This window comes from Oncorhynchus mykiss, chromosome 19 (genome assembly GCF_057628025.1).
Source record: "Oncorhynchus mykiss isolate SJ-2025 chromosome 19, ASM5762802v1, whole genome shotgun sequence".
Lineage (NCBI taxonomy): Eukaryota > Metazoa > Chordata > Actinopteri > Salmoniformes > Salmonidae > Oncorhynchus > Oncorhynchus mykiss.
Genome location: NC_143040.1, coordinates 69,469,698 through 69,483,677, shown reverse-complemented (window position 1 = coordinate 69,483,677; position 13,980 = coordinate 69,469,698). Strand labels below are relative to the sequence as shown.

The following is a 13,980-nucleotide window of genomic DNA, read 5'->3' as shown; positions in this document are numbered from 1 at the left end:
ACACACACCTGCACATCATCATTACACACACCTGCACATCATCATTGCACACACCTGCACATCATCATTACACACACCTGCACATCATCATTACACACACCTGCACATCATCATTACACACACCTGCACATCATCATTACACACACCTGCACATCATCATTACACACACCTGCACATCATCATCAGGCACACCTGCACATCATCATCAGGCACACCTGGACTCTGTCACCTTCCTGATTACTCCCCATATATGTAGCACTTGTAAAATAGCAACATTTTACTGTATTTTAAATCATGTGACAGAGGTACATTTTACTGTATTTTAAATCATGTGACAGAGCAACATTTTACTGTATTTTAAATCATGTGACAGAGCAACATTTTACTGTATTTTAAATCATGTGACAGAGCAACATTTTACTGTATTTTAAATCATGTGACAGAGCTACATTTGACTGTATTTTAAATTATGTGACAGAGGTACATTTTACTGTATTTTAAATCATGTGACAGAGCTACATTTGACTGTATTTTAAATTATGTGACAGAGGTACATTTTACTGTATTTTAAATCATGTGACAGAGCAACATTTTACTGTATTTTAAATCATGTGACAGAGGTACATTTTACTGTATTTTAAATCATGTGACAGAGCTACATTTTACTGTATTTTAAATCATGTGACAGAGCTACATTTTACTGTATTTTAAATCATGTGACAGAGCTACATTTTACTGTATTTTAAATCATGTGACAGAGCTACATTTGACTGTATTTTAAATCATGTGACAGAGCTACATTTTACTGTATTTTAAGCCTTATATTTCCCATCAGGCGTTACTGACTCTGTTTCCATGTCCCGACGCTACTCTTGGTGTTGTGTTGGTTTATTGTTTGCATTTTATTTAAACTCTCCAACCTGCTTCCTGACTCCAAGCGTCTACGTTACAGCCCTCCCTATCTGAGGCATGTTAGAGCAACACGGTTCGTTCTGAGCACTCCAAAAAACGTTGCGACCTGCTGGATACACCCCTGGTTAGTACCACGGTGGGAATGGTAGGACCTGGACAGGCATTTTGGTTCATTTCCCTGGTCACGATCCTTTCTCAATCGAGCAGGTAAACCAGTTAAAGTGCGTAGTATTGTCTGGTGCATACTGTAGAAGTGTTTACTTTGCTTCGGAGAAAAACACTTTATGTCAACTCATCTCCGCATCTCAAACCGTCTCCCGTCATACTTTTTCCTCTTTTCAAATCTATATCCATTTCTGTTTCCATCCTCTTTATATTTTACCGTGCTGTACTTTCTCATTCCTACTCTTTCTTCCTCGGCACTCTCTTTACTTCCTTTTCAGATAGAAAACATCAAAACAAAGACCAGTAAACATCAAAACAAAGACCAGTAAACATCAAAACAAAGACCAGTAAACATCAAAACAAAGACGGATAAACATCAAAACATTCAACGTGAAACATAAAAATATTATTCAAATGTGACAATGCTAGCAGAGTAAAACGAAACAGGAGAAGGTAACATTACATAACCAACCTGATTTAACCACTAGAATCACATACTGTATTAGGTAACGGTTAAGGAGTCTCAAATAATGACATAAAATGCAGTTGAGACTGTATGTGTCTAGTCCCAGATATTAGTCCTCCGTCCCATCATGCCTAGCGGTGAGTTCTGTGGACGTCGGTCACCAACGTGGCTGCAGCCGAAAGGGGTGTAGCATAGCCACTCGCTAAGCTCTGTAACCCGGCAACCAGACATCGCCAGCCGAACCGCAGAGCCTTCCCGACGTTCTACCAGACAGGACCAATGGGACACAGACACAGGGTCAGGCACAAGCAATCACACGGGTCGCACACAACAACACACATTGTGTGTGTGGTGTGGTGTGTGTGAGTGTGTGTTGCAGCAGTTAACCAGTGTCATATGTTAGAGCTTAGGGCTGTGAGAGATTTACTCAGATTTACTCACAGTCTACTGCTCTGCTCTCAGCACCCCTAACAACCCCCCCTTAACCACTAATCACTCCCCCTTAACCCCTAACCACCCCCCTTAACACCTAACCACCCCCCTTAACACCTAACCACCCCCCCTTAACCCCTAACCACCCCCCTTAACCCCAAACCACCCCCCCCTTAACCCCTAACCACCGCCCCTTAACCCCTACCCCCCCCCTTAACCCCCTAACCACACCCCCTTAACCCCTAACCACCCCCCTTAACCCCCTAACCACCGCTCTTAACCCCTAACCACCCCCCTTAACCCCTAAACACACCCCCGTAACCCCAAACCACCCCCCCTTAACCCCAAATCACCCCCCCTTAACCCCTAACCACCCCCACCTTAACCCCTAACCACCACCCCCTTAACCCCTAACCACCCCCCCTTAACCCCTAACCACACCCCCTTAACCCCTAACCACCCCCCTTAACCCCTAACCACCCCTCCTTAACCCCTAACCACCCCCCCTTAACCCCTAACCCCTAACCACACCCCCTTAACCCCTAACCCCCTAAGGGGGATACAATACGCAATTATTTAGTAAAAAAGACAGGTGCTGCTGATAATACTGCCATTGTCATAGAGGTAGAAGGCTTGTATGTATAGCCCCATGTATCTGAACCTGTCTGGCCAAAAATATTATTCCATGTCATACTCTTTTTGGCCAGACAGCATCAGATACATGGGCTACATGTAATAAGACAGAGGGGCGCTGTTTCGCTCGCTCGGAATGCTTTCTCCGGGGGAATTAGTTTCAGCCAATTGCAAAATTGAAGGAAAGTTGGCAGATGCACAGCATACTGTTCGGATGCTGGAACTATTTTTGTATGAACATGCGAAGGACACCTACTTTTTTAAGTGATTTGTTTGACAATCAGATGAAAACATCATGGCACATTAAAATGTAATATATTTGTACAGTTTAATTACATGTCTTTACTATAAATCCCAGCATCTGACTGGTCTCTCTGTCTCGGGCCTCCAAATTACTAAGTCTGCCCCTGACTAACACATCTGATCTTGTAAATAGTGCTGACAGAGTTGAACTAACCCATAGTTCACCATACTCACTCAGTTAGTGAATGGTTAACTTGTTCAGAGTGACACAGCACACAGCAACAGTAATTCAAGAGTTCAAGAATTCAGTGAATGCAGTGTTTCTAGGGTTACATAACTTGGAACAACTATCTAAAGCAAAATGTAGAATATTACACTATTTTATAGAGGAGACTTGAATTATTATTTTTGCTTCACCTAATATTATAGCCTACCTTTCTGTACTTCTTGTGTTTCTCCTTTTTTCTCTTCTCCTTCGCCTCTTTTTTCCTCTCCTCCTCCTCTCTTCCCTCGCTGTCCTCCACCTCTATGAGAGTTTGGTATCTGTCGGGGAGGAAGACGATGTGAACTTGTTTGGACGTCTTCAGAGTAGGACCGTTCTGTTTTACCAGGCTAACGCGCTCACACTCACTCATCGCAGTGCCTCTTGTCCCTGGTTCTGTCTCCCACTGCCTCCCCTCTCTCTTTACTCTCCCGCCCTCTCTCTCCCCCTCCACATCATCCGACTGAAACTCGACATTTTCTATTATTCTTGTCAGGTCTTCTGATGCAGACTTGGATGGCTTTTTGTTTTGACGTGTCCGTCGCGGCATGTTCTTTCTGTAGTCCAGCTCACCAGGACGCGTTCCCGTCTATTGGCTGTGAAGCAGGTGGAATGTTGGAAAGGGACCTTTGGAACCATTGCGCATAGCGACAGACTACTTGGCCAGCTAACTGATAGAGATAGGACTGCCTTTAGCCAGGCTGTCTACATCAGCTTAATTTAATAAATACAAAAAACGCAGTTAATATTGGGTTAAAGCTTCAACTGAATAAAAAAAAAAAACGTTAATATTGGGTTATAAGTAGGGTAGTTTTGACATTAGCCTAATAACAACATGGTTAACTACAGCTTGGGTGACAAGTTGTAAAAACTTCAGTGTGTGTCTCGGGAATCTACAGTAAATATAGCCTGCAGATAACTGTCAAAATAAAGGAAACACCAACATTAAGAGTCTTAATAGGGTGTTGGATCAAAACGAGCCTCCAGAAAAGCTTCAATGCACCTCGGCATAGATTCTACATGTGTCTGGAACTCTAACAATTTCCCAATATAGGGGCTGACCCTTTTCATAGCCTACTGGTTATTCAACTTCACCCTGAATTATACGCAGAGAGGCTGAAATGTCAAACTCAATTCAATCTGCTTTCCACTGATAAAGCAGAGTAAATCATCCCTCGAATATGAATTCAATTTTCGTGTCATTGTATTCTAACCTCTACAAATCCGATCCCCCGTCAGATAATACGGCCATGGACAACTTTTTTAGATTATATCCCATCCATTGATATGGACATGAGTAAAGTTCGGGCACAACCCTCTGCATCTTGATGAGATAACAAAAAGGTCTAAAAGGCCCTGATAGCTTCCCCCTTTTGATTTTCATAAAACAAATTCTCGGATCAACTCGCCCCATTACTGTTAGATATCTTCACCGACTTGTTATCCCAGGGCTCTCTCTCCCCAACGCTAACCCAAGCCTCCATCTCACTTATACTTTTAAGGAAGTTAAAAATCCAGCGGAATGTGGTGGATATCGGCCCATTTTCCTTTTTGAACGCTGATGTTAAACTATTAGCTAAGGTTCTAGAATGCCGGTTGGAACCTTCAGGATGTCATATCTGATGATCAAACGGGTTTCATCAAAGAGGCGACAACTGTTTTTCAATTTACGCCGGCTTTTGAACATTACACTCTCTCCTTCTATCTCTCCAGATCTCAAAACTGTTGTTTCTCTTGATGAAGAGAAGGCTTTCGACCGGGTGGAGTGGGATTCTTTATTTAGGATTTTAGGAAGATTTGGGTCCAATTACAGCTCATGGCTACATCTGCTCTATTCTGCTCCTATGGCTAGCGTTCATACCAACTCTCAACATTCAAAATACTGACCCCTTTCCAGAGGGACCCGTCAAGGGTGTCCTCTGTCCCCGCACCTTTTTGCTCTTGCGATAGAATCGCTTTCCTTGGCCTTATAATTATCACCATCATTTACTGGAATCTGGTGAAGAGCACAAAGTGTCGCTGTATGAAGATAATCTACTATTATGTATCACTAACCTTGTGAACTCTGTCAATAACATAATGCATATTTTAAACACGTTTGCGTCATTCTCAAGTTACAAATTGAACATACAGAAAACTTAATGTTTTCCAATCAACCCTGCTGTCAAGCAAATTCCCCTTGGAGCCCTGCCTTTCCGTCTGTCGCCCTCTGGTTATTCCTATTTTGGTGTGAATATAACACACTCTCTGGCTACCCTGCATAAAACTAACTTTGCAAGCCTAATCACACGAGTTAAAGCAGACTTACAGACTTACAACGCTGGGATAGCCTGCCTCTCTCATTAACAAGTTGGGTAGGCTCATCAGTCATTTTATCTGGGCAGGCAATTCTCCTAGGATACGTAGAGCAATACTTCAAAGAAGGAGACAAGATGGAGGATTGGCACTTCCAAATGTACTGCTTTACTATTGGGCAGCCAATATTCAGAAAATGATGGTCTGGTGTAATGCTCCAGGTACCAACTGGTACTTATTAGTGGCGCACTCCTGCCAATCATCCTCCCTTTCTTCTCTGACCTGTTCTCCACTGTCCCTGTGTACTTCAAAGTGTACTGGACACCCCATTGTGCACTCTACTCTGAAGATCTGGAGACAATTCCGTCAACTTTTCAGGCGTTTATATAAACGGATATAAACTGATAAAATCCAGTGGTGTGAAAATGTACCTAGTGTGCTGGTGTAGGGTTTGGGATCAGTCCTGGTGTAGGGTTTAGGATCAGTCCTGGTGTAGGGTTTAGGATCAGTCCTGGTGTAGGGTTTAGGATCAGTCATGGTGTAGGGTCAGTCCTGGTTTAGAATCAGTCCTGGTTTAGGGTCAGTCCTGGTGCAGGGTCAGTCCTGGTTTAAGGTCAGTCCTGGTGTAGAGTCAGTCCTGGTGTAGAGTCAGTCCTGGTTTAAGGTCAGTCCTGGTGCAGGGTTTAGGATCAGTCCTGGTGTAGAGTTTAGGATCAGTTTAGGGTCAGTCCTGGTTTAGTGTCAGCCCTGCGGCAGGATTTAGGGTAGTGGAGCTCCACCTGCTGGCGGTGGGTCTGAACATAGTACAGACAGACAGACAGACAGACAGACAGACAGACAGACAGACAGACAGACAGACAGACAGACACTTTCTCTCTTCTCTATTTGCCTGTCCGTCTTTGTAGCCCCCGCTGACTAACATCTGTATGACTACCGCTATGTGAAAACAAGTGACATTTTGCATTCAACAAGTCTGATTCAGACGAAGACTCTACTTCCAGGTGTAGTAATACTCCACACACTGAGACACTGACTTAGTCCCCACCTACACACACACACACACACACACACACACACACACACACACACACACGCACGCACACACACACACACACACACACACACACACACTCACTCACACACACATACGCACACACACACAGACACACACACACACACACACACACACACACGTGTTAGTCCATCCCTGTAGAATCCTAAAGGTAAAGAAAAGGGCAACCAGTGAAGAACAAACACCATTGTAAATACAAAACACATCTATGTATATTTATTTTCCTTTTTGTACTTTAACCTTTCTGATCTCCCCATCCCGGATCCGGGTTCGTGAATACAGACTCAAGCTCATTACCATAACGCAACGTTAACTATTCATGAAAATCGCAAATGAAATGAAATAAATATGCTAGCTCTCAAGCTTAGCCTTTTGTTAACAACACTGTCATCTCAGATTTTCAAAATATGCTTCTCAACCATTGCAAAACAAGCATTTGTGTAACAGTATTGATGGCTAACGTAGCATTTAGCATTAACATTCAGCTGGCAACATTTACACAAAAAAACAGAAAAGCATTCAAAAAAATCATTTACCTTTGAAGAACTTCAGATGTTTTCAATGAGGAGACTCTCAGATAGCAAATGTTCAGTTTTTCCTGAAAGATTATTTGTTTAGGACAAATCGCTCCGTTTTCTGCGTCACGTTTAGCTATGAAAAAAACCCTGTATCCAGGATTGTGTAAATCTATCAGCAAGCTCATTAGCATAACACAACGTTAACTATTTATGAAAATCGCAAATGAAATGAAATAAATATGCCATCTCTCAAGCTTAGCCTTTTGTAAACAACACTGTCATCTCAGATTTTCAAAATATGCTTCTCAACCATAGGAAAACAATAATTTGTGTAAAAGTAGCTAGCTAGAGTTAGCATTTCGCGTTAGCATTTAGCGTTAGCATTAGCGTTAGCATCCAGCACGCAACATTAACAAAAACATAAAAGCCTTCAAATAAAATCATTTACCTTTGAAGAACTTCTGATGTTTTCAATGAGGATACTCTCAGTTAGATAGCAGATGCTCAGTTTTTCCAAAAAGATTCCTTGTGTATTAGAAATAGCTCTGTTTTATACATCACATTTGGCCACCAAAAAAAATCCATAAATTCAGTCCTCAAAACGCAAACTTTTTTCCAAATTAACTCCATAATATCGACTGAAAACATGGCAAACGTTGTTTAGAATCAATCATCAAGGTGTTTTTCACATATCTCTTCATTGATACATCGTTCTTGGACACATGCTTTCTCCCCTGAATCAAATGGTAAAGTGGAAGCAGCTGGCAATTGCGCACCGAATTCGACGCAGGACACCAGGCGGACACTTGGGAAATGTAGTCTCTTATGGTCAATCTTCCAATGATATGCCTACAAATACGTCACAATGCTGCTAAGACCTTGGGCGAACGACAGAAAGTGTAGGCTCATTCGTTGCGCAATCACAGCCATATAAGGAGAGAATGGAAAACAGAGCTTCAGAAATTCTGCTAATTCCTGGGTGATGCATCATCTTGGTTTCGCCTGTAGAATGAGTTCTGGGGCACTTACAGACAAAATCTTTGCAGATTCTGAAACTTCAGAGTGTTTTCTTTCCAAAACTGTCAAGAATATGCATAGTCGAGCATCTTTTCGTGACAAAATATCGCGCTTAAAACGGGAACGTTTTTTATCCAAAAATGAAATAGCGCCCCTAGAGCTCTAAGAGGTTATTAACTATTTGCACATCATTACAACACTGTATATAGACATTTGACATTTGAAACGTCTTTATTCTTTTGGAACTTTTGTGAGTGTAATGTTTACTGTTCATTTTTATTGCTTATTTCACTTTTGTTTATCCATTTCACTTGCTTTAGCAATGTAAACATATGTTTCCCATGCCAATAAAGCCCCTTGAATTGAATTTAGAGAGATTCCAAATCCTTCCATAACAAAGCCATCACCTACAGAGAGATGAACCTGGAGAAGAGTCCCCTAAGCAAGCTGGTCCTGGGGCTCTGTTCACAAACACAAACACACCCCACAGAGCCCCAGAACAGCAACACAATTAGACCCACCAAATCATGTGAAAACAAAAAGATAATTACTTCACATATTGGAAATAATTAACAAAAAAAACAGTGCAAACTAGAATGCTATTTGGCCCTACACAGAGAGTATGGTGTTTGTCACATTTTCTCCCGCTCCCTCTCTCCGGAGTTTAACGTCGCCAGTTGTCTCGTCATTACGCACCCCTGCCACCAACATTACGCGCGCCTGAGACTTATGACACTCACCTGGACTCCATCACCTTCCTGACTACTATGTCACTATATCTTTCCTCAGGTGTTATTGACACTGTTTCTGTTGCATGTCTGTTTGCTTTTCCTGTTTCTTGTTTTGTACTATGCTCTATTTATTATAAAATTTGCACTCCCTGCTTCCCGACTCCCAGCAGACACATTACAATGCATTTTGGCCCTACACAGAGAGTACACAGTGGCAGAATACCTGATCACTGTGACTGACCCAAACTTAAGGAAAGCTTTGACTATGTACAGACTCAGTGAACATAGCCTTGCTATTGAGAATGGCCACCGTAGGCAGACATGGCTCTCAAGAGAAGACAGGCTATGTGCACACTTCTGTCATCATGAAGGTCAGTGAATCCGGAAAAGTTCAAGAACTTTGACATTTTCTTCAAGTTCAGTCGAATAAACCATCAAGTGCTATGATGAAACTGGTTCTCATGAGGACCGCCACAGAAAAGGAAGACCCAGAGTTACCTCTGTTGCAGAGGACAAGTTCATTAGAGTTACCAGCCTCAGAAATTGCAGCCCAAATAAATGCTTCACAGAGTTCAAGTAACAGACACATCTCAACATCAACTGTTCAGAGGAGACTGTGTGAATCAGGCCATCATGGTCAAATTGCTGCAAAGAAACCAAGAAATGCAAGCAATGGACATTAGACCAGGTGGAAATCTGTCCTTTGATCTTTTGGTTTGGTTCCAACAGCCTAGTCTTTGTGAGACGCAGAGTAGGTGAACCGATGAGCTCCGCATGTGTTGTTCCCACCGTGAAGCATGGAGGAAGCATGGAGGAAGAGGTGTCATGGTGTAGGAGTGCTTTGTTGGTGACACTGTTAGTGATTTATTTAGAATTCAAGGCACACTTAACCAGCATGGCTACCACAGCATTTTGCAATGATATGCCATCAAATCTGGTTTGCGCTTAGTGGGACTATCATTTGTTTTTCAACAGGACAATGACCCAACACACCTCCAGGCTGTGTAAGGGCTATTTGATCAAGAATAAGAGTGATGGAGTGCTGCATCTGATGACCTGGCCTCCACAATCACCTGACCTCAACCTAATTGAGATGGTTTGGGATGAGTTGGACAGCAGAGTGAAGGAAAAGCAGCCAACAAGTGCTCAGCATATGTGGGAACTCCTTCAAGACTGTTGGAAAAGCATTCTTTATGAAGCTGGTTGAGAGAATGCCAAGAGTCTGCAAAGCTGTCCCGAAGGCAAAGCGTGGCTACTTTGAAGAATCTCAAATATAAATATGTTTTGATTTGTTTAACACTTTTTTGGTTACTACATGATTCCATATGTGTTATTTCATAGTCTTAATGTCTTCACTAATATTCTACAATGTAGAAAACAGTAAAAATAAAGAAAAACCCTTGAATGAGCAGGTGTGTCCAAACTTTTGACTGGTACTGTAGGTAAATGTGATATTTTAATGTTAATTTTTAATACGTTAAAATGTCTAAAAACCTGTTTTTCTGCTTTGTCTTTGTGGGGTATTGTGTGTAGATAGATGAAGAAAAAAACAACAATTAGATTTTAGAATAAAGCTGTAATGTAACAAAGTGTGGAAAAAGTCAAGGGGTCTGAAATATACGGATAGCCAGGGCCACACTCCAAAACTCAGACGAAGCATTTATGTTTAGTGATCAGAGGCAGTAGGGATGACCAAGGGATGTTCTCTTGATACCTGTGTGAAAACGTACCATTTTCCTGCCCTGCATTCAACATGCAATGAGTGGCAGGGATGTATTGCATAAAAAGTACATTATTTTAGGAATGAAGTAAAAGTGAAAGTTGTCAGGAACATAAATAGTAAAGTACAGATACCCCAAGAAAAATACTTAAGGAGTACTTTAAAGTATTTTTTACTTAAGTACTCTATACCACTGGCGGACAGTGGCAGGCTCCCAGCCCCAGGTGTAGGGTGAGGTTGACCTTAGACAATGTTAGGATTGAGGGAAAGGAAACTGATCCTAAATCTGTACCTAGAGGAAACTTAACGCCTGATCCTAGATCCCATAAACATGTGATGTCCAGCACGTAAAAATACACCCTCCATTTCGAGGACATTGGAAAAAAAACTTAAATGGCATCACTTTGGCACTTCTGATGGTACAACATACAGTAAAGGTCCTAAATTATTAACATCCTTGACAAATATGAGCAATAATTACTGTTTCAGAATATTTTGTGCCCAATAGAAATGAGTGGTAAATAATGTATTGTGTCTTTTTTTGGAGTCACTTTTTAATGTAAATAAGAATAGAATGGGTTTCTAAACACTTTGCGTATTAATGTGGATGCTACCATTATTATGGATAATACTGAGTGAATCGTGAATAATGATGAGTGCAAAAGTTACAGAGGGTCAAAGATCATACTCCCAATACATGCTAACCTCTCTCTATTACCAGTTATTATGATATGGGCACATGCGACAGTTGAAAAGTGAGTAAATAGCGCCCTCGTGTGTCCAATATAAAATAGGTTCATTAGTACATTTAAGTTACTTTTCTCCTGCACTGTTGTGAACACAGGACTGCTGAAGGACAATTCCTCTACCCGCGACTATGTTGATGCTATCCCTGCCCCCCCTCCACCCCGTTATAGACACATTTAAATTGTATGTTTAATACAATGTGGGCGTGCTGTCGTCATATGTTCCAAAATCAGGAAGTAACAATGCAGCCTGGGTGTGGCTTAGAAGTGTCAGAAGATTTCTTCACTACCGGCTGTAATAGTCACAAACACAAATACAGACAGCAGAGAGAGAAAGGCCTGTAGGCTGTGTATTATCCTCTCACCGTCATCTCCTCTCCGCCATAATAACGGGTGCATGCATGGCAGAACTGTTAGGATACAGCGCGGGTTTTAAGCAGGTGGGTGCTTTCAGTCATGAAATTGCGCACGGTCACAGTACGGTCTCGATATTACGTTCTTAATAATATATTGGCTCTGGCTACAATGTAGCGTTTCATGTGTATATTATATCGACTTTCAAAATGGTTGGTGCCAATCAGAAGTTATCCTTCCTGTTAAAAAGCCTACAGACTACTGTACTGTCACTTTAACTTTTCATGTCCTGCATTAAGTTAAAACCAAGCCTTTCATGTTCTTCCATCTTAGGTTTATGCAGTTTATGGTGTATTATAGCAGCCTAGAGGGTTAACATGGTAGATAGATGGTTATTACCCCCCCCCCCAAAAAAATAAAAAAAAAAATAATATATATATATTATGTGTTTTAAGAGACTCAATTCTACTTTCAACTTACTCTTGTAAGTTTTAGTAGTAGAATGCAGAAGGTGAAACTTCTATATTGGGTAGTACATCATCAGTTCCTCTTGTCATGCCAGTCATTGCATACAGTGGTGTAAAGTACTTAAGTAGTTTTTGGGGGGGAATTTTTACTTAAGGAGTACTTTAAAGTATCTGTAGTTTACTTTACTATTTATATTTTCGACAACTTTTACTTTTACTCTACCACTGCATTCCTAAAGAAAATATTATACTTTTTACTCCGTACATTTTCCCTGACACCCAAAAGTACTCGTTACATTTTGAATGCTTAGCAGAACAGGAAAATGGTCCAATTCACACACTTATTAAGAGAACATCCCTGTTCATCCCTACTGCCTCTGATCTGGTGGACTCACTAAACACAAATGCTTTTGTTTTTAAATGATGTCTGAGTGTTGGTGTGACCCTGGCTATCCATACATTTAAAAAACAATAAAATTGTGTCGTCTGGTTTGCTTAATATAAGGAATTTAAAATTATTTATACATTTTCTTTTGATACTTAAGTATATTTAAAACCAAATACTTTTAGACTTTTGCGCAAGTACTGGGTGACTTTCCCTTTTACTTGAGTCATTTTCTATTACGTTATCTTTACTTTTACTCCAGTATGATAACTGGGTACTTTTTCCACCACTGGATTCAGACCTTAGAGAGCTGTTTATAACTTGTCAGAAATGTCCAGATCAACTAGCACATGTCAGCTAAAGTTTGTCATAGATAGATATAGATTTTATTGTAGTGTTTGAGTCACTCGAATATCACACGTATACACATTAGACATGGCAAAATGTGTAAAGAATTGCAAAGAAAAGGTGTTTTTTAAACTTCACAATTATCTTCACCCCCATGACAAAATGTGTAGAATTACAGGAAATAAGCTTTAATCTTGCGAACGTTTTCTCTCCGCCAACAAATAGGTGTGTGAACAGTTTGTGTCGTGAATAGTGCTTGTGTCTGGTGGTGGTGGTGGTGGTGGTGGTGGGGGGGGGGGGGGGGGGGGGGGGGGGGGGGGGGTGACAACGTTTGGGAACACCTGGACTAGGAGATAGTTATGTATATGTATTAGTAGTAATTATATTACTATTGAAAGTTAGGGGTGTGCTCAATGGTATGTTAGGGGTGTGCTCAATGGTATGTTAGGGGTGTGCTCATTGGTATGCGGAGGTGACACACACACACGTATACACACAGAGTGACTGACACAGGTAGTGTATAATGGTGACATCACTGTGACACTTCCTGTGTCTAGGATCACAGGGTGCGTTATCTGGAAGTTCTGATGTTTCCACAGTGTGCTCACAGTGATGTTGTCATATAGTAACTAAAGTAGCCTGCAGATATATTTCAAATGTACTGATTCAATTCAATACATTTCCAATGCGAAACATATTTTCCCAGATTGGAGGTAAACACAACCCTCTGTTCCCATTTCCCTTCATAGTGGTGTAAGTGATGGTGTAAGTGATGGTTTGTGGTAGTGATGTTTGGTAATGTACCACAGTGCAGACAGGGTTTTTTCGTCTCCGTCACTTCCTCTTCCTGTCCTCCTTCTGTTTCCTCTTTCTTGGTGTCCATGTGTTTCTTTACCACCGCTTGTCTGTTAGATCTGAATGTTTTATCTGAAGTCAGAGTTTCCAAATCAGCTGGATGTCCTCTGTAGCTTAGTAGGTAGAGCTTGCAATGCCAGAATAGTGGGTTCGATTCCCGGGACCACCCGTAAGGGGGAAAATGTGTGTGTGTGTGGCTGTACATTTCTTTTGTATAAGAACGTGTGCTAAATGAATGAATACATATATAATTGGATGTCCTCTAGGTCCTGTCTCAGCTAGTGAGTGTGTGTATTCCTGGTATATAATTGGATGTCCTCTAGGTCCTGTCTCAGCTAGTGAGTGTGTGTATTCCTGGT

The 13,980-nt window shown here is 41.3% G+C and overlaps 2 protein-coding genes and 1 long non-coding RNA gene across 6 annotated transcripts in view; 1 reads left to right on the top strand and 2 right to left on the bottom strand.

Annotated features, from left to right (window-relative positions):
• Positions 1-878: 878 nt before the first annotated feature.
• On the bottom strand, positions 879-4,134 carry LOC110498236 (required for drug-induced death protein 1). The gene is made up of 2 exons (XM_036955268.2): positions 3,286-4,134; positions 879-1,806 (listed from the first exon to the last, which is right to left on the bottom strand). The coding sequence occupies exons 1-2, from the start codon at positions 3,661-3,663 to the stop codon at positions 1,675-1,677; spliced, it is 510 nt and encodes a 169-aa protein (XP_036811163.1). The 5' UTR covers positions 3,664-4,134; the 3' UTR covers positions 879-1,674.
• A 2,368-nt stretch (positions 4,135-6,502) lies between these two features.
• LOC149975308 (uncharacterized) lies at positions 6,503-7,584 on the bottom strand. Its single transcript, XR_016489073.1, has 3 exons — positions 7,447-7,584; positions 7,017-7,078; positions 6,503-6,625 (listed from the first exon to the last, which is right to left on the bottom strand). It is a non-coding gene; the product is annotated as an uncharacterized LOC149975308 (long non-coding RNA).
• A 3,864-nt stretch (positions 7,585-11,448) lies between these two features.
• The window catches only part of ptk2ba (protein tyrosine kinase 2 beta, a), a 55,856-nt gene continuing 53,324 nt past the window's right edge, over positions 11,449-13,980 (top strand). For all 4 annotated transcript variants that reach the window (XM_090211624.1, XM_090211622.1, XM_090211625.1 and 1 more), the window contains exon 1: positions 11,449-11,652. The gene's annotated coding sequence lies outside the window, so the exon portion shown is untranslated. The remainder of the gene's footprint in view (positions 11,653-13,980) is intronic.

Coding starts and splice junctions, on each gene's coding strand:
- LOC110498236 (XM_036955268.2), bottom strand. CDS start 3,663: ATGCCGCGACGGACACGTCAAAACAAAAAGCCATCCAAGTCTGCATCA. Junction 1,807..3,285: donor AACACAAGAAGTACAGAAAG/GTAGGCTATAAT, acceptor CCTGTCTGGTAG/AACGTCGGGAAGGCTCTGCG.